At 34.6% G+C, this 24,380-nt stretch overlaps 3 protein-coding genes across 6 annotated transcripts; 1 reads left to right on the top strand and 2 right to left on the bottom strand.

Annotated features, from left to right (window-relative positions):
• Positions 1-414: 414 nt before the first annotated feature.
• On the bottom strand, positions 415-3,633 carry LOC126770267 (methyltransferase-like protein 25B). Its single transcript, XM_050489567.1, has 6 exons — positions 3,338-3,633; positions 2,795-3,249; positions 2,288-2,702; positions 2,102-2,211; positions 1,494-1,669; positions 415-509 (listed from the first exon to the last, which is right to left on the bottom strand). The coding sequence occupies exons 1-6, from the start codon at positions 3,428-3,430 to the stop codon at positions 430-432; spliced, it is 1,329 nt and encodes a 442-aa protein (XP_050345524.1). The 5' UTR covers positions 3,431-3,633; the 3' UTR covers positions 415-429.
• Positions 3,634-4,541: 908 nt separating this feature from the next.
• Positions 4,542-10,078, bottom strand: LOC126770014 (GPI mannosyltransferase 4). 2 transcript variants are annotated; one of them, XM_050489135.1, is made up of 4 exons: positions 9,756-10,078; positions 8,064-9,003; positions 7,823-7,980; positions 7,400-7,700 (listed from the first exon to the last, which is right to left on the bottom strand). In XM_050489135.1, the coding sequence occupies exons 1-4, from the start codon at positions 9,919-9,921 to the stop codon at positions 7,678-7,680; spliced, it is 1,287 nt and encodes a 428-aa protein (XP_050345092.1). In that variant the 5' UTR covers positions 9,922-10,078; the 3' UTR covers positions 7,400-7,677. The 2 variants fall into 2 exon arrangements, with proteins under 2 accessions (XP_050345083.1, XP_050345092.1); XM_050489126.1 differs by having other exon boundaries at positions 4,542-7,980.
• A 25-nt stretch (positions 10,079-10,103) lies between these two features.
• Positions 10,104-22,515, top strand: LOC126769896 (histone deacetylase 6). 3 transcript variants are annotated; one of them, XM_050488869.1, is made up of 20 exons: positions 10,115-10,165; positions 10,494-10,677; positions 10,753-10,884; positions 11,561-11,650; positions 11,757-11,887; positions 12,507-12,690; positions 13,041-13,240; positions 14,002-14,070; positions 14,761-14,953; positions 15,506-15,565; positions 16,272-16,483; positions 16,806-17,056; positions 17,462-17,540; positions 17,813-17,959; positions 18,202-18,325; positions 18,557-18,784; positions 18,997-19,122; positions 19,416-19,545; positions 19,938-20,680; positions 21,139-22,515. In XM_050488869.1, exons 2-20 carry the CDS (start codon positions 10,675-10,677, stop codon positions 21,358-21,360), a joined length of 3,324 nt encoding a protein of 1,107 aa, XP_050344826.1. In that variant the 5' UTR covers positions 10,115-10,165; positions 10,494-10,674; the 3' UTR covers positions 21,361-22,515. The 3 variants fall into 3 exon arrangements, with proteins under 3 accessions (XP_050344816.1, XP_050344826.1, XP_050344836.1); XM_050488879.1 differs by lacking the exon at positions 10,115-10,165 and adding an exon at positions 10,169-10,232; XM_050488859.1 differs by lacking the exon at positions 15,506-15,565 and adding an exon at positions 15,609-15,668 and having other exon boundaries at positions 10,104-10,677.
• Positions 22,516-24,380: the final 1,865 nt, after the last annotated feature.

Raw genomic sequence — 24,380 nt, 5'->3', positions numbered from 1 at the left:
TTCACATAATATATAAGCTTCTTATTCGCACTAAATCTTGGTCAAAATATTAAAATCTTTTAATAATTTCAAAATCTCACAATTATATAATAAATACTAAAAAATAACTTCAATTGGAAAGAAGTTTTTCCAAAATGCCAAACGAATTATATATTATTATCACGTCATGTCATCTCCGAGTCCTCCGACCCGAACTCGGAGTTTGCCGTATGACTCACCCACCGCCCTTTACTAAATTTATTAAATACTGCATTCAAACTAAAAGAACCATGTCGCGCGGTGCCGGTCCACTTCAGTGCAGTTAAGCTCAGTGCGGTCTTACCTTAAAAGGATGGAAATTGCATATCACAGAAAAACTTCAGATACCTAATTTTTGTTTTGAGGTATATATTTAGCAAATAAATAAAATGACCATTACTGTATTACATATTAAGACTTTATTCCAACAATTATGTGATTGCGTGGAGATATCTTCGGATCAAAGACGGGATATATTGCACAGGGTATACCTGAAAAGTATTTATTAAATCAATGTAAACAAAAAAAATCAAGCTAGTAATATATATATGAATATATATCTAAATATTTAAAGGGTGTTTGTTTAACTGAGGAATATCGACACGGACCAAAGACGCAGAAGTATTATTTATAAATGTTATTCTATACAATGTGTGCCAAAGATTTTTTTGTTGTTTGCCTTTGTTGTTGTTGTTGTGAATTCTTAAGTTAGGAGTAAATTGTTGTCTTACATCTGTACATAAGTCGCGATAGATGTGTAAAATATGTAAATGTGTTTGATGTATTTTCTTTTATTAAATGTCTATACGAATGAATATTATTTATTTTATTTCTGCACAAAATTTCAGTTGATGATCAGTTGAATGATAATCAATAAACAATTCACTTTCACATTTATTATATTAGTTATCATTATAAAAATATATATATTTTTAATATAAACATCAACATTAAAACCACATGTGTCATGTGACCTTAAGAAATTTGTTTTGTGAAATTGAAGGTTATGTGTGACCTTCAAGTTAAGTGATACACAAATGCGACATAACACTTTCATCCACTTGTTGTATTGTTAATTTATTTGTTTTGACCGAACCAATTCTTATCACTAGTGTTTTTTTTATAGAATAGGAAGGTGGACGAGCATATGGGCCACCTGATGATAAGTGGTCACCAAACGCCCTTAGACATTGGCATTGTAAGAAATGTCAACCATCGCTTATAGCCAATGCGCCACCAACCTTGAGAACTAAGATTTTATGTCCCTTGTGCCTGTAATTACACTGGCTCACTCACCCTTCAAACCGGAACACAACAATATCAAGTATTGCTGTTTTGCGGTAGAATATCTGATGAGTGGGTGGTACCTACCCAGACGAGCTTGCAGAAAGCCCTACCACCAGTGAATGACCAGTGTCAATGAGCAACGTAAAAAGTGTGATTTCTTCGTATATAAAATTTCATTAAACACATACCATGTTCTAAAATAAACAATAGCCTGTCCAGAAGGATGACAGTTTCTACTAGTGGCGCCATCATGAGTCGTAACGTGTACAAAACAACTACGCGTTTCCACTGCTTCAATTCCTCCTCTACATTTTTAGTTTGAAGTGGTTTGAGAGGAGAATGCTGAAGAGCTGCTTCACAATAGCTGGAAAGTATAACATTAATTAAAATCGATAGTTATAAAATCGTTTTCCCTGACTGACTATCTTCCCATAAGCTTATTCAAACAGCCAAAAGTACCGAGTAGTGAAAGCTAAAATTTGGCACATAGATTCACTTTATAATGTTAAATAAGCTTTCTAGTTTGTAAACTTCCTTTAAATGTATTTTATCCTACTACATACTTAATATGTATATAGAATTATATAAAAGTGTATTACAATCTTTCCATAGTAATCATCAACATCAAACACCGATTTTGAGAGGAGATAGCAAATGAACACACACAGACATAAAATCCTCTGCAATCCATTATTTATTATTACCACAATTTTTTATAATAATTCAATTATGTAATTATAATTTTATAATTATAAATAGCCTTGAATAATAATTATTACTTTAAAGGTCCTATTACCTTTCAAATGACATATCATTGGTGTGCTTCACACTTCTGATTGGCATATGCTTAAATTCAGGATCCATTCCTACCAATATTTTTTCTAATGCGGCTCTGTATGCATGTACCTATAATTTAGAAACATATCATAGAGTTCGGTGAAATACTTTTGCCATTACAAAAAAAAAAAATGAAAATAGTTACCTTTAAATCTCTATAGTCACCTCTACACAACTTCTGGCAATATGTTTCTATTGCATGGCAAGCTATCTCTCTACTAACGAAAGTCAATGAATTATCTAACTGTCTCACATATCTGCTCATTGGATAACCACAAGGGTCATTATTGCATGATATTTTCATGTAACAGCAACCCACAACACATATAAATTTCACCTTGTCACTTTTAACAAAGTGCTTAATCAATAATGGACCTAAATCACCACATGGATGAAGACCAATTAAACCATAATTGTTAACAGTATTTGGTAATGATATTTTATGTAACTGATCTAATGAAGTCAATGTGACATTAAAATGTGTTGGTCTACGGAGATTCGACATACATTCTTCTGTTAAATGTTTCTTTGCAGTGTATTCAAATTCTAAATCAAGTTTTCTGAAAAAATAAACTTTTTTACAATTATAAATAATAATTCCTTTCTATTATTTTCATACATAACTGAGTACATACATACCCATAATACAGACCTAGCTTCCTCTGTCAACTGAGTTTGCATTTCAATTCCCACAGCTGATAAGTTATATTTATAGCCGAGTATTCTTACTAAGTGTCCCAAACCAGATCCAAAATCTAGTACTGCATTACACTGACTCTTCAGAGCTGTACTATACACGAAATCAGACATCATATTGATTTCATGTCTTTTTTTTAATTTAACATGCTTTACGTATAAGTTTTTAAGTTTAGGGTGGCCTATATTGTCTTGCAACTCCTGATTAATTATTGAACATTTGTATTTGTACCCAGTGCGAGGTAAGTTAAGACTGGTAACAGCTTTTAACAAAGCTAAGAAAGAGAGAGGTAATATATATTTATTCTTTTCCCCAGTAATAATGTCACCCAAATCTTTTGGGTCCATATCTCTAAAACATTGTTGCCATGACATTGGTAGTTTCATCCAGTGATTATCAACAAAGAAATCCTTAAAATAAATGTAATAAATATATAATCAATAATATATTATACACATATACTTTCTACAATCTGTAGAAGTATAACCATTGACATACCAAAACATAGAGATTCAGAAGCCAGTCGTACATTTTTATGACTCTTAAGCACATATGCAGGGCTGTTTTTACAGTTTCTTCTTGTTTATTCATATTTATCTGATATTTGAAATTCCAAAATAATAAAATATCATGAGATATAATGGAACAATATTTACGACGTATAATTTATGAAGAAATCATAATATTCTTTTAATCTTGTCAAATGTTATATATTGTCACTTTATTATGTACAATTATTTAAGTTAATAAAAGCCAAGTTTCCTTTTGGTTTTGTCTTTTAGGTGTCAATTTAAAGGTCAGGCTGTCACTTCTCAGTTTGACGTTTGACGGAAAAGATTTTATTTGATATTTACAGATAGTGTGACCATCCTGAACAAAAAAAAACAATCTGCCCTGTTCCGAATAACAATTAAAAATGGGTCTCGGTTTGACAAGAAAGCAATTTAATATCACGATAAAGATAAAAATATTTGAACCTCCTCTATTCATTATGATACGATTATCAATACTCAATTGGTAAAACTAAAACTATATACATATATATATATATGTATATTGAAATCTAAAGGTTACCCGTCATTATTTTGTGGTCTACATTTATAAAAAAGGTAAAAATCAAACAAGATACAAACATTGATTTCGTCTGATAGAGCCGAAATAAATGTATTTATTCTCAAGTTAGGTAAGCCTCGTATGATGTAACTTAAAATAGTAGTTATTGCCTTTATGCTTGAGATACTCAAAGAAGTATCTTCATGGCAGTCGTACACTATAAAATTGGAGAAACCAGTAGGACTTGTGGTGATTTTAGGAAAGCTTATAAACAGCAAAGCGTTGATGTTATTACTATAACTACAACTGTTTAAGGGAGGCAGGACTTCGGTCCTGTAAAAACTAATAAGCTTCTTTAATTTCGTCATCAAGCAAGGCAAAACTCCGGTAATGTGGAGCGGCAATGAGGTGATACAGTTTTTTATAGAAGGTGATAAAACTATAGACGACTTGAGGAGTTCAAGTTTTTAGGACAATCAAAAAGGTAAAATGATTATTTTAGGTTCCAACATCACGTCTCAACTTGCATAAAGTATGATTAAACATATATATATATATATTTTAAATATGTTTTTTGAGATCATAAAAAAGCTCATCTTACTAATTGGTAAAAAATAAAACGTCAGTGTTGTTTATTTTTGTATAATTTATTTATTAAAAAATAATTTTACAAAATTAATATATATACAGCGCAACCTTAATATAACGAGCCTCAAAATAATCATTTCCTCGATTTAACAAATTCTTCGAAAAGTTGAAAGTTTCAATGGCTGCGTAACGAAAAATGTCTTCCTTAATACTTACCCATCGCGCGTCGCATAGAAACAAAAACTAAGTATTTAAACATAGTTTTTTTTACCTTGTTAAAGATAAACAAAACTCATTGTAAGAAATTACTTGGTATAACGAAGATTATCTAATTCCCTTTAGTTTAGTTGTATCGAGATTGCACTGTATATATAGGTACCCCAACTTTAACACAGGTACATACTTACAAATATATTTTTATGGCATAACATAATACATATTGAGTATTTTTTTCTTAAATCAGGACTAGTCACTTTCGATTTATCGTTCCTAATGACGATGACAGAGTAAATGTGTTTTAATAAAGTGGATTTAACTGACAGGAAACGTAAAATTGAATATACATCAACAAACATATACAAACACGAGCAATTAAAAATTGTGGAATGAAGAATTACGTAACACGGAATGTATTTGAAACTGTCTCTTGAATTCTAAAACTTTGCTATAACTTCATTAATGCTAGCTTGCTTATATAGACCTAATTATTAACTAAGCCATAGCCCATTAACGCAAAGCACAAATACTATATTTTGCATTTAAATAACTCTTTTAATAACCGTTGATTGTATTTAACAAACCTATATGGCCTTGATTATAAATAACGATGGGAAGGTGGATGTTAAATAATATTTTCCCTTCAATTTTATTTTTAAATTATATGTCATGTTATCGTGAATTCAAATTTAATTTCTTTTTTAGAATTAAAATCTATATCATTATTCTGACGATGCAATTTAAAGCTAGTACATGCGATTTTTTTTATTATTAATTTATTATAAATACAGATATCACTCCGTTTCATGTTACATGCGCTTAACGTAGATACAAATTTTCTTACAATTACTCGTATTTACAATAACTAAGCTTATGATAGTAAAACAGTCGCTTGTTTAAGCCGGTCCTAAAAATGTGATCAAATATTTTCAAAATGAATTGTAAATAATGTAGTTACGTAATGGTATTTCTGACCATTATTATTGGATGTGTACAACAGATAATATATATTGTTACGATCAAGCTATTTTTTTAAACAGTGATAAAGGTAAATGCAAACATTTAATTCGAAGTTTTTAAAGGAGCGTAAAGTGACCAAAAAAAAATTGTACAGAAAAGGGTTTTCTGAAACTCTCACAGAGAGTCTGTAGTCCTGTCTGTACTAAACTACGAGGAGCCCAACAGGTCTGGAAATATGGGCACGGTATTAGAATCTACAACATTAAATTGGTGGTTATACGCTCGAATGGATCAAAGGCAAGGGCAAGAAGGAGTAAGCATATGAGATCCAAGAGACTCAGATAAATATGTATCTGCAGATTCAATCATATAAGAACCAACAGTTGAAGATAATCAAGTGAAAGAGGGTTCATTAATATTTATTCTGGAGCAAGACGTAAGATGGCGGAGGATTTGAACAAAAAGGTGATACCAAAATCTCACATAAAGATCTTAAAAATTTTATTTTCCCAAATTTTCTATCATAGGGATAGAAAAATTTCTCTAGACAAAAATTGATGGTAGCCTGTAAATGTAAAGTAATGGATTGCCTGCCAGAATAATTGCAATCACGACATGGATATTTACATTTTCTGACAAAAATACTAAATCTTAGAAGGGCAAAAAGTACTAGCGCCCTCCCCCCGCCTTTCAAGCACGGCCCAAACCATGCTAATGAGTTTGAAGATGAAAGGGCTTTAATCATATCTACGTATATCAATCAAGAACTAAAATTAAACACTTTGCACTTAGTATCACATTCTAGAACTGTTATCAATCAGCTCAATTAGAGAGTTAAATATCTCTGGGAACTGACGAAGAAGGAAGAAGCCTGCGACTTAAACAAAGCATTTGGAGCCTCTGTGAACAACTTAGCCATTTGGTATTGTGTACGGTGCAAATAAATTACTTCTTATTTTCACCGATGACATTTCATTACCCACAAACTAACAAAACGTAATATATACGTACGTATAAACTAACGTAACAATATGATTTTTCCACATTGCACTTTGTGGTACTTTTAATCTATTTTAGCTATCCTATGTAGACGAATACCTATCTATAACTATAAATAGTTTTTTTTTAGTTTTGTGCTAAACGATATAGCAAATCAATATCAGTTGTCTGGTTTCCATAGCACAAGCTCTGTACAAGCTTAATTTGGGATCAGATGGCCGTGTGTGAAAAATGTCCCCAATTAATATTATTATTAAAATTAATAAAAAATATATCGTACGCCACATCGGTTGATAAGATAAATATTGCACTATCTACTTAAATCTAAATCTCTTCAAAATTGACCACGATATATGTTAAGCAGTCAAAGTTTTGATCCAATGTCTAGCATAGGCATAGCAAAATAATGTCCTAAATAAAGATCTGATCCAGCATTTTTTATAAAAATACTTACAAATTACTAAAAATCGATTAAAAAGTTCGTTGCGGGATTTATTCGATATACTCTCAAGCAAAATCTTTTAAAGAAACATGAGATTCTTTGGTACATTGTCAGATCAACGGCGCGAGATTCATTCGCTCGTAGCATGTTATGTTCAGAACAGAAGTTATCATACCTGTTAGGAAATTCAGGAAGTGCCTCCGAACAAAAGTGAGGGTAGTAGGAAAATTCTTCCTTCACATCGATGTGAGGATATTTACTGCTCTCGTGTCTTAATTTATGCTCCAAAGAACACGGTGAGACGAGGTAGAACCTATACTGTCTCTCATATTTATGTAATAATATTTCTGCATTCGTTAAAACTTCATCTACTTTTATAAATATATTTTCCATCGGCATTGAGCCGTATTTATTTAAAAAGGTCGTCGGTGCTAGTTTATACTTGTGACCGGATCTCTTGTCTTTATAGATTGTATTCGTGCTTTCCAATTGAAGAAGAAAAGTCGGTATGCTGTAACTATGCGTCGTAATAACGTGAGTGTGCACTCCGTATGAACTTTTAATTTCTCGATGAAGATTACTAGCAAACGGGTAAATACCACCCTGATGAATAAAACCGAAAAACAACGTTAACACTATGTTCAGGGTATACCATACCATGCGAAGGAGTTTCTTCAATAGCTTGATTCTTTTAGTATCGCTGTCGTTTGGGTATAAATTATTACCGTACAAGAAAACCAGCGGCACCAGTACAGGTATGATAAAGCGAGCCTCTTGGTGTGGAAAAAGAGATAATATTCCAACGGGAACAATAATTGCAAATATCATCAGCCCTGTGATGCTTTGTATCCTTGGTAACTTACTGTATTGCCCGCGGACGAATCTGAAATCGAAGGCTTAATAAATCAACTTATCTACATCAATTATGGTACACTAAAACAATTTCTAATTCATTTATAATGTTACCTGTAAACATGTATCAATATTGTGAAGAAAGCCATTAGACCAATCACATTAAATAGTAGCGGTACGTTGACGGCGATGTGGAGCCAGCGTGGATGAAGTCCGTGTTCAATGAGGTTCCTCTTATCAGAATTATATCGTAAGAAGTTCAAAGGTGTCACGACCCAGTTATTCCAAGATAATTTTAGTGATTCAATGTCAGCCATAGTTAGATAGCCATAATAGCCCGAATCTACTAGAATCAGTAAAAGAGTGGAGGGTATTCCACAAAAAAGTAATACAAATATTCTGTAATGGAAGTCTTTAAATCCCACTACCTTAGATCCCAAGCCCCTGTGTAACCAGAAAAATAAAGGTGGGAATGCAAACCCTATAAAAGTTGGACGATTAAATATCCCTATCACTACAATTGTTGCAATAGGTATAACATGATTCAATGAATGATCAGGTAGGTGAGTTGTCAGTTTATAAATTTTTACTTTTTCCACTATCGTTTTTGCTTGCTTATATTTTTCATTCAAAAATTCATTGTGATATATTACCACATCCGACTTAAACATACATTCAGCTACCAGAAATAAAAGAATAGAGAAAAATATCATTTCAAAAGCATTAGAAAAACTTCTACAGCAATACACAAGTATCACATAAGAAGTAGCGAATATGTTAAGTCTATTTCTAAAATTCTGTCCATACATAGTACATATTCTATATAAACAGTAATCATTAATGAGTGAGAGGAAGCAAATAAATAACCTCGGCAATGTGAGTAAGTAATAGGGGGTTTTCAAGTCAATATTGATAAGATTTTTTGTATAAGGGTTGATGATTCGTATAAGGTGAAGGGGTGGGCCTAATATGATTTTAGGTACAAAAATGTTTCGTACAGGAAATTTAGGGTTGAACTCCCAAGTTCTTGCAACATCTATTGTAAATATATCACCTGAAAAAACATATTTTTTTATGACATATAAATTATCAATCGATTTTTAATACAGCTTAGGAATAAATAGAAAACACTATATTTATAAATAAAAAAAATTACTATAAATTCCATTTTTATAGTTTGTATATATAGTAGTATAATACAAGAAATCACGGGCAGGTTGGTTTAATTATAATCATCATGTCATCATCAATTATAATTCTTATTTCAAAAATTTGAAAATCTCTAGAGAGATTAGACAACTGCACAAGACTTATTATAGTGAACAAGTGTGTTTGCAAGCGCAGGTGCACTCTCTCTTCCCTAACTCACATAATCCAATGGGACGGCAATCCAAAATAACCAGAAAGAGTTCAAGTACAAGACCTATGGCTTTACATGCTTTCTGAGGCATGGGAAACTTACAGACTCTGGGCTGCTACTGGGAATTTACAACAGAAAAACCCAATAACTTTTTTACTGGCCCAATCTGGGCATTTGAACCCAGAACCTTGGGGTCTGCGGCCTTATTTTATTATTAGTTACTAGATCAACAAGGCAGTCAATGTAAATAGGCTCATCAAAGCAATTTTGAATCACTATGTTACAGCATTGGCTGCTATTACCTTAAATATATAATTATTATTACTTGCTTATAGTATAGATCTATATATCTATACTATAGCCACGGAACTATGACAACAATGATAATAACAATAATATTATAGCAATATGAATTTAAAAAATATATATATAATAACGAAACATACCTGAAATCACTTCTACATTTTGAAAGAACTCATCTGGGTGTATATATCCTCTTTGCGGTATCAAAGTCAAAGCAAATCTTATAAAAACTAAAATCCAATACGATAAAGGCAACTTCACTGGATTCTTAAATGAAATTGCCTTAAAAATCTGCGTTTTCAAAAACATTTTATCTTCCCGCCTTTCACCTCTGATAAGAAAGATGTATCGTATATAAACTCATATCAATAAAATATGCTGATAAAAGATAATTATCCAATCGCAGTCATCGCTACGCTCGGTTTTGAAGTTTGAGCGTTTGACTTTAGTTAGTACAGCGTTGACGGTAGTAGTAGGTAGGTACCGTAGACAGATTAGTTTCTCTGTCTACAGTAGGTACCTATCTATAATAAAAATATATTAACTGACTTAAGTTGTAACAATTTTGACATTTGAGACAAACTCGAAGGCCCATTCACTATTTGCTTATTTTGTAGGCGGTGCGAAAATCATTGCTTAATGCGTTTATCACTTCTGTTTCTACGTCTTAATTACTATTTTTTTCCATACACAACATAGTTGATTAACTAATATAAAACTACTGTACTGTTATAGCAAGGCTTTTCGTAACTGATTAATACATATTTTTTTTATATTAATGAGACCCTTTTTTAGTACTTTGTTTACATTTTTGGAAAATTAGTGTTATCTGTTTGTTTTTGAAATTCTCAAAATCCCTATTGATATTATGTTATGACAAGGTCACAAACTTGTTAGACGTCAAGTTTGTTTATGAGAAAAAGGAAACTGGAAAAGTCATCAAAGTGCTGAATAGTGTTTGTTGTTTATATTTATGTAATGACGACCATGTAGATTAATCTTAAATAGGAAATAAGACTAAATTCTTGTAACTGTGACTTAAATTATACATATTTTTAAACAATGGTAATTATTTAAGTTATATATTCGATATTCATTGTACAGTTGCGCTTTGTTTATTTTTAAATTTATTGTGTGTAGTCGGATCCTCCAAGTGCGCAGACGCGCCGTTCAGCTGGGGAGTTGAAGAAAACTCCACCGTCTTCTGTTGTGACGAGAAATGGTGCGAGGAAAGCAAAAATTCAGACACGTGCTATGTCTGCAGGTGTTAAAGTAAGAATGGTTGTGTATTCATTTGTTTTGAATGTTTTCATACTTTATTTGCAATTTTAAGTAAGTAAAGTAGTAAGAATGGTTGTGTATTCATTTGTTTTAAATGTTTTCATACTTTATTTGCAATTTTCAGTTTTAAGTATAGTTATAGAACAGGATATTTTTATTGAACATTTTAGAATTTTCATAAATATAACATTGTTATGATTCGAAACAAATTGTAAATTGATTGGTATCAATTTATTTTGTTAATCAAAATCAACAATCAATTACAACCACATATATATTTAAAAAAAAATCTAAAAAAAGAAGAAATTTAGCATAGTTTTTTATAGCTTTAGCATAAACAGTAAATTGTGTTTAAAAAATATTAAATCATTACTGTATAAAAGGATTTACTACATTGATAGTATGAGATTACAGCTTGTGATATGTTCTGATATAAAAGATTATAAATGTAAAATAAAATATTAAGTATAAAACGAATTCCTATTACTATTATAACAAGTGACATTAACAAGGGGATTGTGAAATCATAAAAACAATTACAATTATATAGCTTCCATATAATTCAGTCATTTGTGCAAATAAAGTATTAGCTGATAATAACATTGTTTATCTCTTGAAAAGTGGGTTATGTGAAGTATAGTAAAAATTTATACTGTTATTTTTACAGCCTTCAGCTTCACTGCTAGCTGCCAAGAAAAAAGCTCAACAAAAGAAGAAGCAAGCTGTTGACACAATTTTGCGGGATCCTTATCAAATTGTAAGTGTATCCTATTGAATATTATATATATTATATAATTTGTATATTTTGCCATTATATTTATTTAATTCCTATAGTTATTAGTAATAATATATCATTTTTAAAGGCAATGGAGTCAAAATTAAAAATGAAAGGCCCAACTGGTTTTGTTAGCGAGCCACGCATGGCAGAGCATAGATGTCTGTGGGATGATAAATATCCGGAATGCCCTGAGCGACTGATAAGTGTCATCAACAGGTATTACCATAATTTTGAAAATAAGTTTCCAAAATTAAGAAATTGTAAAATATAATTCTGAAGAGATAGTTGATTAGTGATAATAATAGTAATTATATTATATAATATTGTTCATTTCGTATGTTTTTTTTTTAATTTATGGCATAAAATTGATATCTGTGGACTTTTCATCTGATGTACACAATCATAATATAATATTATTATTATATGTCATGTTATTGAACAACCTTAGGGTCAGAGATTTGCAATGAAAGAAACATGTAAGATTTTTTTATATATTGTATTTGTATGTCCACAGGCATGCTGTCTTTTTGGTGTAACTTATATTTAATTTGTTTTAATGTTATATTATTCTGCCTGCATATATTAAATATTAAAACCTTTTCAAAATTTACATAGTACAAAATGTAAGTCTGCTTTTTTATTTGTTTATGTAGCAATTTTTCTCCTCTAACCCTTAGGAGACAATGGTAGAAAAAAGAATTTTTAGAGAGTGGAAATTTTTGTAATGTTGTTTTCTTTATTTTGGTGTACAACAAAGTATTTTATTTTTAATAAATACTACATAATTTAATCTTATATAAGTAATTAATTTAATAAATATAACATAATTTTTCAGGTGCAAAGAGTTAAATCTAATAGAACAATGTAAAGTATTAACGCCAAGGGCAGCTACAAGAGAAGAAATAGAAACATTACACTCTCCGGCAATTATTGACATGCTAGAAAGCACACATCAAAATAATGATGTCGAGTACTTGGAAGATCTGTCCTCGAAATATGATGCCATATATATTCATCCTGTAAGTTTGATATCTTTTTATGGGTATATAATAAAAACCTCATGAATTTATTCAAGGTTATAATAATTTCGCCCATAGAGGAGAGCCACCACCAAGCCATGTGTGGAGCACAGCACAAAGAAACAGTGTACTTTTTTTCACATTAATAATTTGTACACTATCCTACCTTTTTTGAAGGTAGGGGTTCAAGTGGTTAATAGTCCCAAGTAACCCGATTGCTTCCCAGGACTCCGCATTTTGCGAATTGACCGAATCACGTCGCTGACTTCTATAATAATAGTTTATATACCTTACCACAGTTATTTTGCCTTTAGTATTTAAATTAATGTATCACATATATACTGTTCCAGAGCACACACGAGCTGGCCCTGATAGCGGCGGGCTCTACACTGGAGCTGGTGTCGCGTGTGGTATCGGGTGAGCTGCAGAACGGAGCCGCCTTCGTGCGTCCGCCCGGACACCACGCCATGCGCGCCGAGCCCTGCGGGTACTGCTTCTACAATAACGTGGCGCTGGCCGCCCGGCACGCGCTGCAGCTGGGAGTGGAGCGGTGGGTTCGATCACTCATATATGTACAGTAACAGCCTGTGAATGTCCCACTGCTGGGCTAAGGCCTTCTCTCCCTTTTAAAGGAGAAGGTTTGGAGCTTATATATGTAGTTTGTTAATATATAGGATAGTCTATGTAAAAGTTTATTATATATTATGATTTTGATTTATTTGTAGATTTTAACATATTTGCAGCAATAATGTCCATTACACTAACCTAATAAATATAATAAAAGGCGAGGTCAATATAAACATTGTGGCTACCTTTTGAAAGTAGATTGTAAGCTATTCTCAGTAAAATTAATATTTGTAAAAATAGTATAATACTTTTTCTAGTGTCGTAAATATTCGAAATGTCTGTATAAATCCATTTCAATATACTATAGTTTTAATTGAAGGGAGTATAACACATAATGAATATAAAGTTTATATATTAGGTCCTTTCATATGAAATTGGCGTTTTGTACGGGAAGATTATAAAGTCTTTTTTTGTTTTGTAAAATATATTTAATTAATCAAAGTATGCACCGTTGTTATCTATGCACTTTTGCCATCTCATAGATAGTTCATTGATCCCTTTACTAAAAAAACCATGGGGGCGAGAATCAATAAACTCTTTAAAGGAGGTTTGGACTGCCGCATCGGATTTGAATTTAACAAAACGCTAATTTCATATGTAAGGACCTAATATTTACATTTAAAGCTTTGTATGTCGATGTATATATTCATAATTTAATTATGTATCGTTTGTTATTATTTACAGGATACTGATCATAGATTGGGATGTGCATCACGGTCAGGCAACACAGCAAATGTTTTATGACGATCCAAGGTAATAATTTCTTATTCCAATCACAGGAGGAGGAAAGATAACAAAGCAACCTTATAGGTATATATACCTTATATACCTTATAGCCTTATACCTTATACCTTATATATATATATAATTTCGGCACGAGTTTTTTTGGGATTTTGGAAATAAAATTAAAGTGTATATAAGTTAAATAGAATACATATGTATTATAAATTTGTCTAGAATACATATCTATATGCTGTCCCTATAGAGTATCAGAGCTATATGCATATTGCATAGAATATGTATCACCACAGAATATGACCAGGCTATAAGAAGACTTTTATATTTATTCTCTACAGTACAGTAACAGCCTTTTAATGTCCCACTGCTGGACTAAGGCCTCTCCCTTTTCAGGAGAAGGCTTAGAGCTTAATCCACCACGCTACTCCAATGCGGGTTGGTAGAATACACATGTGGCAGAATTTCAATGAAATTAGACACAAGCAGGTTTCCTCACGATGTTTTCCTCACCGTTAAGCACGAGATGAATTATGAACACGAATTAAGCACATGAAAATTCAGTGGTGCTTGCCCGGGCCTGAACTCACGATAATCGGTTATTATTCACGCGTTCTTACCACTAGGCCATCTCGGCTTTATTCTCTAACAAATCTAATATTTATTTATTAACTAATATTTTCAATACATAATCTGTAATGTATACAGGGTGGTATACTTCTCGATCCATCGCTACGAGCACGGCTCGTTCTGGCCCAACTTGCGGCAGGCCGACTTCCACTACACGGGCAGCGGCGCGGGGGAGGGGTACAACTTCAACGTGCCGCTCAACTGCACCGGGATGAAGGACGCGGACTACTTGGCGATATGGCACCAGCTCCTTCTGCCCATGGCGCTCGAGGTAACAGACATTTAGACTACTCTGTATTATGTGAGTCAAAAAAAGTAACGGCCATAAATGTCTTAAGGCTGTGCAAAGTTATTTTCTGCTCTTAAGAAGAAGGGTTAGAGCGTATTTCACCTCATTCTTCCGGTATGGATTGATTCGTCAGATGTCATAGTTGATCAGTTTTGAACCTGCGATCTTCGATTAAGAATAAAACTCAGACACCTCGGCTTCTCCACTGAGCTCCTTCGTTCTAACTATAATTCTTTATTATTCTACTCCCATTTTTACGTCATGACTTTACTTTCGCCTCAACTTTCTCTGCACTCGGAGACAAATTCATTTTTTGTATTCAGCATGATACGGTAAACATCTCCGATGCTTCAGAATATATAACTTAACACTATGAGCTTGGAGATATAAAAGGTGTTGGAGCCGATTCAGAGCCCTGGAGTTGTATTCATATATATGTACATAGAATGATATAATTGCTTATTTTGTACCACAGGAATACTAGTGATAATTACCAAATTATAAATGATTGATAAAATTAAATTTTAATCGCAGTTCCAACCGGAGCTGGTGCTGATATCAGCGGGATACGATGCCGCTATCGGCTGTCCGGAGGTACCGTGGCCCTCTCTATGTAGTTAATATACCTCTCTTACAGTTCTCCCCGCAGCTCGTCCTCATCTCCGCGGGGTACGATTCTGCACTAGGCGATGAAAAAGTGAGTTTGGCTTGAATTTGTATGTGTATACAAATTAGGGTACATCTATATAAAATAGTACAAATTTTATTATATATATATATTTAACTAAAGAAATAATGGCCTCTAAGAGTCTTACTGCGGGGAAAAATCCTCTGTTCCAGTTTTAATTTAAGGCTTGGGGCTTAATTCATTATGCTAGTCCACTGCGACTCAATGGATATATCAAGGGATAAGATCCAATACATGCAGATATTTTCACGATGTTTTCCTTCACAGTAGAATACGAATTGTAAACAAAACCGAAGTGGGAACCTTTAGTGGTGGTGGCGGTACGAAGTTGAATCCGCGATATTCGAATAGGATTCACGTATTTAACTAGGCTATGTATATAATGTAATGTACAATATGTGTAATTTACATATGATTAAATTTCCTCATTCAAAAGAGCGTTTTTCTAGAATCAAATGTTTTTGCTATCCATACTAATAACTACTTTCAAACTAAAAAAACTATTTTTTTTCTTTATTTGTGGTTAAATATACTATGTATTATTTTCTATGAAAGTGAGTGAAAAATGCCCCGTGTATTGACTTATTTAATCAATAAGCCCCCCCCCTACAGGGCGAGATGGAGGTGTCGCCGGCGTGCTACGCGTGGCTGACGCAGCAGGTGTGCGCGGTGTGCGCGCGCGTGTGCGTGGTGCTGGAGGGCGGCTACTGCCCCGCGGCGCTGGCCGAGGGCGCGGCGCTCACGCTGCGCGCGCTGCTCGCGCTGCCCGCGCCCGTCGCCCCCGCGCCCGCCGCCCCCGCGCCGCCCGCCGAGCCCTGCGACCAGTGAGTCCTCGCCGGGCAGGCTCACAAGCCCACAGGCCACGCCGTCATCTCGAGAACTAGCCAACTGAGCAGGAGAGAGACTGCTCGTGTTCTAACACGCTGCCTCGGCTGTGCTTACTTAAATTCCGGAACACGACTGTGAACCATTTCCCTAGTTCCCCTGTCAAAAAAATCTCGCCTTAAACTCTTACTGGAAGTCGACCCCGGAATCTATGATTAATAAAAAATGAGTAATATGTTCAATTAAAAACAAAATAAATCAGTATTCTAAATTCTAAACATGAAAAAGTCCAAAAGTCTTAAAAATAAATAATCCATCCAGGATAAGGGAATCGATCCTGAACTGTATCTACGCCCACAAGAAGCACTGGCGGTGCTTCAACTACCAGCCCACATACAGCACGGGCCCCACGCCAAACGTGTGCGACGGGCAGAAGGTGAAGCACACGGTGCGAGTGCGGTGGGAGGGCGACGAGACGAGGCCCGAGCGCTTCGCCACGAGGGACTGCTACCCTCTGCAGGACGACCGCACCAAGCGGGAGATACGGGAACGACTGAACCATTTGCGATTAGGTATCAACTACTATAACACTATAATGACATATTTTGAATACAATAATATTCGCGAGCACTCCGCCCCATACTGAAAAAATAAAATAAAATTCCTTAGTAGAAAACTCCGATAAACTATTAAAAAGAACAGAATATTCTATATTATGTGTATTCCTATGAGAAGAAATAAAAATGAAAACAAACCTTGATTTACATGCCATTTACTATTACCTTTTAATATAATATGCACTACATGTAAATGCCTAAGGAATACCACAGATTATATAGATTTCAACCAATTATGTCAGTTCAAGTTCAATGTTCATTTGTCGTTACTTCTGACATTGTTCGGACATCGACTATAGCAACATTTTAGTTTCCGATTTATTTTACCGAGTATGAATACTTTAATTTTGTTTATTCTAGTTACGGAGCTACCTCTACCGGAACCCGTGTGTTACGTCTATGACCAGGCCATGTTGAAACACAAGAATATTTGTGAACCGTAAGTACATTCAGATAGTAGTACCATACACATCATATATTCTACCGCCAACTAGCAATATTTAGTATAGTTGTGTTCCGGTTTGAAGGGTGAGTGAGCCAATGTAAAAACAGCCACAAGGCTCATAACATCTCACTTGCCAAGGTTGGTGGCATATAGGGAATGATTAATATTTCTAAAAGCGCGGGCGGGCGTAGGCGGTGGTGACCATTCATCATTAGGTAACCCATATTCACGTCCGACTATATATATAAAAAGTATTTTTTTAACAGAGGTCACGTCGAGTGCCCGGAGCGAATAATGCGTATTCATGAGAGGCTTCGCGACTTTGGCCTCTTAGAGAGGTTGCAACGAATAGAGGCCAGGCGCGCCACTGACGAGGAGATCCTCGCTGTTCACACGCGTAAACATCTAGACAGGTATTATAGACATAGTAAATGGCAAGATGGTGGATATACTTTCTGTTCAAATCTACAATTAGCAATTTAGAATTCTTTTGAAAGTTTAGTGAGCCAGTGTAATTTTATTTTTGGTGGCCCATTGATTACTATCAAAGGAATGAATGTTTTGCTTATATTATTTTTATGAGTGGAGTTAAACAATATTTATTAAAAGGTATATGAATATTCACGTTTTAATTTATAATATAATATCGTTACAGGTTAAAAGAATTATCAAGTACTAAGTTAAGAGATCTAAACAGTCAGAAGGACGCCTACGATTCCGTATACTTCCATCCGGACACGTTCGAGAGTGCAAGCATAGCTTCCGGTTGCGTCTTACAGGTAAAATATATGTCTAAGGTCGTTTTGTCCAGAGCGACCCTTGCAAAATTTTCATTTCGACTTTGTTCTTATCTGTAATTCCGACAACGTATATGAAAAATTTCATGATGAGACGAGAGAGAGTTAAGACGTGTAATCGTAGCGAACAAACTACGTTCGTCCTTGTAATATTAGCTAAATATAGAAAGTGCGTTGTCGGGAGCAGCGGTGTGTGAGCGTGCGCGTGCGCAGGTGGTGGAGCGCGTGGCGGGCGGGCGCGGCGGGCGCGGCGCGTGCGCGGTGCGGCCGCCCGGCCACCACGCCGCCGCGGACGCGCCCAGCGGGTTCTGCGTGCTCAACAACGCGGCCGTGGGCGCCGTGCACGCCGTGCGCGCGCTGGGCCTGCGCCGCGTGCTGCTCGTGGACTGGGACGTGCACCACGGGAACGGCACGCAGAGCCTGCTCTACGACCGGCCCGAGGTATTGCGCGCTTGCAGGCTCCTCTTCGTTGTATACCAAGTCTTTACGACTACGTTTATTTTGGAAAGTGCACAGTGCAAACTGGTGAATTTGGATCTATTCCACTATCTGCAATGTGATTTATATTTTACTGGCTGCTATGATTATACTGAATATTTAAAAAAACTAGTTCAATATACTGCTCCTACGATTGTAATTTTTCATAATTCTAGATCTTGTATATATCGATCCACCGGTACGACAACGGCACTTTCTTCCCGAATTCCAAAGAGGCGGACTACACGGCTGTGGGGGAGGGCCGCGGGGAGGGGTTCAACGTTAACATTCCTTGGAATAAGGTAAAAGCGTTAATACCTTAAATAACCTTTGAGTAAAGTTTAAAAAAAATAACAGTATTAATTTACATTATGATAATAAATATACATTTCTTATCATAAATGTAATTAAGACTTGAATGTAAGCATTCAAAAAACCAGTTCTGAAAGGTCGCATCCCATTGTATTGTAATGCCGCGCGCGAATTATAAGTTGAATAAATTAAAAAAGTTAAATTTAACCTGTCATTGTTACAAAAAGCAAAATATTGCAGATATTAGTATAACTTAAATTGACTGATTTTTAATCGTTTTCAGCGCGGAATGGGTGATGTAGAATACTTGGCGGCTTTCACTCAAGTTGTTTTGCCAATCGCATACGAGTACAATCCGGAGCTAGTGATTATCTCGGCTGGCTTCGATGCCTGCGTGGGCGACCCACTTGGAGGTACGGGTTACTTTATGTATAATGTCCAGAAAATACATAATAAAAGCTTAACTATTATATTTTCAGTTACTTGATACCATAATTAATAATTATTTTAATATGTCTCGTAGTGTATTCCAATTGAACAGATGCAGATAAAAAAATATGACATTTTCCTTGTGATTTGCTAATAGCTGGGCTATATAATGTACTACAAAGTTACACTGCAAGTTACTTTTAAATATATAATTATTTTTTATACAAAACTATTCCACTTACTACTTAGCTAAGAAAAGTTAGCTTGTAACAATATTTTATCTACAAAAGCTCCGATATAATAAAAAATATAATTCAATATTTTTTGTCTTTATATAAAGTGACACTTTCGTTAAAAAAATATCCGTATGGTGCAGGTTGTAAGGTAACGCCGGAGTGCTTCGGGCGAATGACCCAATTCCTGAGCGGGCTGGCGGGCGGGCGGGTCGTACTATGCCTGGAGGGCGGCTACAACATCACCAGTACAGCGTATGCCATGGCCATGTGTGTGAAGGCTCTCCTCGACGACCCCATTCTACACCATTACGACCCCAAACATGTCTGCCATTGGTCTGCCGTAGAATCTATAAACAATGTTATCAGAGTACAAAAGAAATATTGGAAGAGCCTCAAGTTCCAACTCGCCCTACCGATAGAAGACGTGATCGAAAAGCCATTGCCATCTAGAGGATTAATTGTAAAGGAAGATGCGTCCTCGCCTGATGTTAATTATTCAAAGAATCAAGTAGATCACAGTGTGTCGTCCGTTGAAAATATTATGTCAAATTTGAGCATAGATAATAAATGCTCTGATGGGATTCACTGTGGTACCGATGATGAAGAAGATGAGTCTAAGTCTAGCGAATCAAAAGCAAATGGAAATAAAACCGGGGAGAGTACTAGCAATGAAAACAAGAAGCCAGCGACATTAGTCGACTTCTTAGCTGAGAATATGCAAGCGATTGTTGATGAAGAAATGTTTGCAGTGGTTCCTTTACAGTGGTGTCCACATTTAGAATCACTGTACGCGATACCCGCTGATGTGAAGTTTGAACAGGGAGTGAAATGTGTTAGTTGTGAGCACACAGACGAGAACTGGGTGTGCTTGCATTGTTATATTGTAAGTATTTCAATTTATGATATATATATATTATCTTATTATTGAATTAAGTTCATATTTATAAAAGTAAATCAATCAATGCTTGTGTAATTTATAGAAATTACTCAAATATTACTTGTAAAAGTAAAATTTTTGTTGATCTCATAGATAGCTTTCCCCTGCGACAAACATTTTCCCACAATAATTATAAAGAAAACCAAAAAATAGATAAAATTAAGAGATTCGAGAAGATTTTGTTGATTATAATTATTATGACATCAAAAGTAGTAAAGTCACAGCATGTAAATGTCTTCCTTTTCCAACCTGGCCCGAAGGGGTTGACATATATTAGTAATTTTTTATTAGTTGTCATCTTCAAATTTGAAACTATTTATAAGTTATATAAATTCTAAATCTATAAAATGATAGTCTTAGCAATCATATGTAGTTTGTATTAACCTAACATGCGCCATTCGCAGACAGCATGCGGGCGTCACGTGGGCGGCCACATGCAGGAGCACTACCGCTCGGCGCAGCACGCGCTGGCGCTGTCCCTGCGTGACCTGTCCGTGTGGTGCAGCGCCTGCGACGCCTACGTCGACAACGCGCTACTATACGACGCCAAGAACAACGCGCACCGCTGCAAGTTCCAAGAAGACATGCCGTGGTGCTACCACACCGATACCATTCATATGCAATAAGACGTATCCCAACAAACGAGCCCACAATGAAAGTATCTTACAAAAAACGATTTGCGACGCATTGGTGATGTCAGGACCGGCTTAAAATTCTTGCAATGCCAGCGTCCAAAGCTATCACCAAGGTTATCATAAAGGAAGACCATTACCTCGTCAACCTTCGTAGACTAATAAAAAAAATCATGTACGTCTGGATAGTATCGACTACCCACCGGATACGAGAGTAATATACAATAACATAATGTTTAAAATGTTACCACCTACTACAGAAGGTATATTTGCTCAGAGCAAGAATAATCAAAAGTGATTTGATTTTGTCCATCAGTTACTTATTAAAGGAATGTAAAATGTACAAACAGCAAATGGTATAACTTAGTCTAACAGTTAAAAGCACATTTTTAATATAACAATATAAGCTGATGATACATGAAATTGCTCCATCTTACCAAAATAATTAACCAATTAACTAAAAGATTGTAATGTTAATGTAATCCTGATAATCTAATTTTTTTACTGCACTTTATAACATACTTGTTCTTTTTTTAAATATTGTTACAACAGTATTTTTTTTAACTTGAATAACTTAGTTTAATTTCCACTGTATTTATTTAAGTTTTAGTTGAATTTTAAACGTAACTTTGTAAAATGTACATATATAGTATATTTTTGTTTTTACAGAAACAAAAAAAATATCCGTTTGAAAAATAATTTACTATACTTGTTCAATATTGATTTATAAAAAAATCTGTATATTGAACATCTATACTACAAAATATTTCATAGGTATTCAATTATTTATGAATATATATTTTTTGTATTCATTGTACTATAAATATGTACAATGCTATGCATTATTTTTATGTCATTAGTATAAAAATATACAAAATATTTTACTGTAAATTCTTGTCTGAATCAATTGTAAATTGTTACTTGTTCGAATTGAGAATCAAATGGGTCCAGTGGGACAATGGTATATAAGTTATATACAATTTTACATCAACATAATACCATTATATTGAATCAACATTCAAAATTTGTAACATAAAATAGTTTTTTGCAGCATTATGATATAATGAGTAATGCCGAATAATGGAGGATGGGTAGAAATATACGAAACATAAAAAGTAATTAAATCAGTATTAGTTATATATATATATATATATATATATATATATATATATATATATATATATATATATATAACTAATATTGTTTGTTAGAATTCCCAAAAATATGTAGACTGTATTGTCTACAAACATCTTTATCCATCCCTAGGCATAGACTCATTTTATACGGGTTGTCTTATAATTCATATTTTGTGTTATATAATATAATATCTACTTTATGTTGTTAATCAAATAACAAAAAAAAAGTTAAATTGTAACTAATAGCGAATTCACATGGTTCGATTTCATATGTCAAACTTTTGTTGATTAACGACAAAGTTAAAAAATGTGAGGAATATTTTATTGAATAATTTTTTGTGATTAAAATGATTGTTGAAGACGGACTTTGCAGATTGTTTAAATCAATTTTGATTTTACATTCGAAATACCTGAATCGACTCATGTGAACGCGGCTTAACGAAAACTGAACTTCAGTATATAAAATAAAAGTGGCAGCTTACGTGCCAAAATAATTTTGCTCATTAAATAAATCAATAAAAAAGTAAAATCATATCATATTTATTATCAAAATGTTTTGTTTTATTTCCACACTAAACATTACATTTCTGTTTGGCTAAATTGACTTGTATAGTAAACACAAGCAATTTTTTTAAATATGAATACTACTTTTAAAATATAAAATAGTATAAACACTATACATATACACGGCGAGTAAATCTCACACCTTCGATTTGCCGACGATATCGTCATCATAGCAGAATCGCTGGAACAACTCACCGAAATGCTGCGTAGCCTAGGCGAGTCTTCCCGGTGTGTCGGTCTCAGTATGAACTTGGACAAGACCTAGGTCATGTTCAATAGGCACGTCGTGCTGGGACCGATATACGTCGAGGGGAAACCTCTCGAAGTTGTTAGTGAATATACCTACCTAGGACAGATAATACAAGTCGGTAGGAACAACTTGAGAAGGAAGCCGATCGAAGAATTCGCTTGGGATGGGCAGCATTTGGTAACCTTCGTCAAGTCCTCAAGTCGTCTATACCGCAATGTTTGAAGACGAAAGTCTTCAACCAATGCGTCTTACCTGCCATGACATACGGTGCCGAAACGTGGACAATAACTGCGGGACTAGTCCACAAATTCAAAGTTGCTCAGCGTGCTATGGAGCGAGCTATGCTCGGAGTATCTTCGAAGGATAAGATCAGAAATGAGATTATCCGGAAAAGAACCGGAGTCACCGACATAGCTTGCAAAATTAGCAGGCTGAAGTGGCAGTGGGCTGGTCACGTATGTCGTAGGACCGATGGCCGTTGGAGCAGACGAGTCCTAGAGTGGAGACCGCGAATCGGCAAGCGCAGCGTAGGGCGCCCTCCAGCCAGTTGGACCGATGACCTTAAAAAGGTGGCGGGCACCAACTGGATGCGGAAGGCGGACAGCGAGCTTTGGCGCACCTTGGGAGAGGCTTATGTTCAGCAGTGGACAATGATTGGCTGTTGATTGATTGATTGATTGATAAACACTATCTTAATATATATAATTCCTCCTAAATGGCCGAACCGATTTGGATGAAATTTTGTGTGTATATACCAATGGGTTCCTGGATGGTTTGAAAACACATTTGGACCCTATCTGTATGACACCAATAAAAAAAATGTCTGTCTGCCAGGACGACATCTGCCGGGTCCGCTAGTGCTAGTATAAACACTTTTTTTTTCAACGAAGCAAAACTATTTTTAGTGCTTAAGCTGCATTTATGTTGGATTAATTTGTGATTGTAGTCAAAAGCCTTCGGAGATAATGTTACAAAAAATGCAACAGTAAAAGCAAATCGGTAATAACAGTACTGAAAAATGTAGCAAAGGCTATTTTTAGGCTGTAATTAAAAAATCTTGAATT

The sequence above is a fragment of the Nymphalis io genome, chromosome 1 (assembly GCF_905147045.1).
Source record: "Nymphalis io chromosome 1, ilAglIoxx1.1, whole genome shotgun sequence".
Taxonomy (NCBI): domain Eukaryota; kingdom Metazoa; phylum Arthropoda; class Insecta; order Lepidoptera; family Nymphalidae; genus Nymphalis; species Nymphalis io.
This window is presented reverse-complemented; position numbering and strand designations above follow the sequence as displayed.

What these genes read in the sequence shown, in the direction of transcription:
- LOC126770267 (XM_050489567.1), bottom strand. Translation starts at nt 3,430, where the DNA reads ATGAATAAACAAGAAGAAACTGTAAAAACAGCCCTGCATATGTGCTTA. An exon ending in CAGTTGACAGAGGAAGCTAG is followed by an intron (nt 2,703 to 2,794) that starts GTCTGTATTATG and finishes TTATTTTTTCAG; the next exon opens with AAAACTTGATTTAGAATTTG. An exon ending in AATGATATGTCATTTGAAAG is followed by an intron (nt 1,670 to 2,101) that starts GTAATAGGACCT and finishes TATACTTTCCAG; the next exon opens with CTATTGTGAAGCAGCTCTTC.
- LOC126770014 (XM_050489126.1), bottom strand. Translation starts at nt 9,921, where the DNA reads ATGTTTTTGAAAACGCAGATTTTTAAGGCAATTTCATTTAAGAATCCA. An exon ending in AAATGTAGAAGTGATTTCAG is followed by an intron (nt 9,004 to 9,755) that starts GTATGTTTCGTT and finishes ATGTTTTTTCAG; the next exon opens with GTGATATATTTACAATAGAT. An exon ending in ATATTGATACATGTTTACAG is followed by an intron (nt 7,981 to 8,063) that starts GTAACATTATAA and finishes CTTCGATTTCAG; the next exon opens with ATTCGTCCGCGGGCAATACA.
- LOC126769896 (XM_050488859.1), top strand. An exon ending in CCCGCCGAGCCCTGCGACCA is followed by an intron (nt 16,484 to 16,805) that starts GTGAGTCCTCGC and finishes TAATCCATCCAG; the next exon opens with GATAAGGGAATCGATCCTGA. An exon ending in TGCTCTACGACCGGCCCGAG is followed by an intron (nt 18,785 to 18,996) that starts GTATTGCGCGCT and finishes TCATAATTCTAG; the next exon opens with ATCTTGTATATATCGATCCA.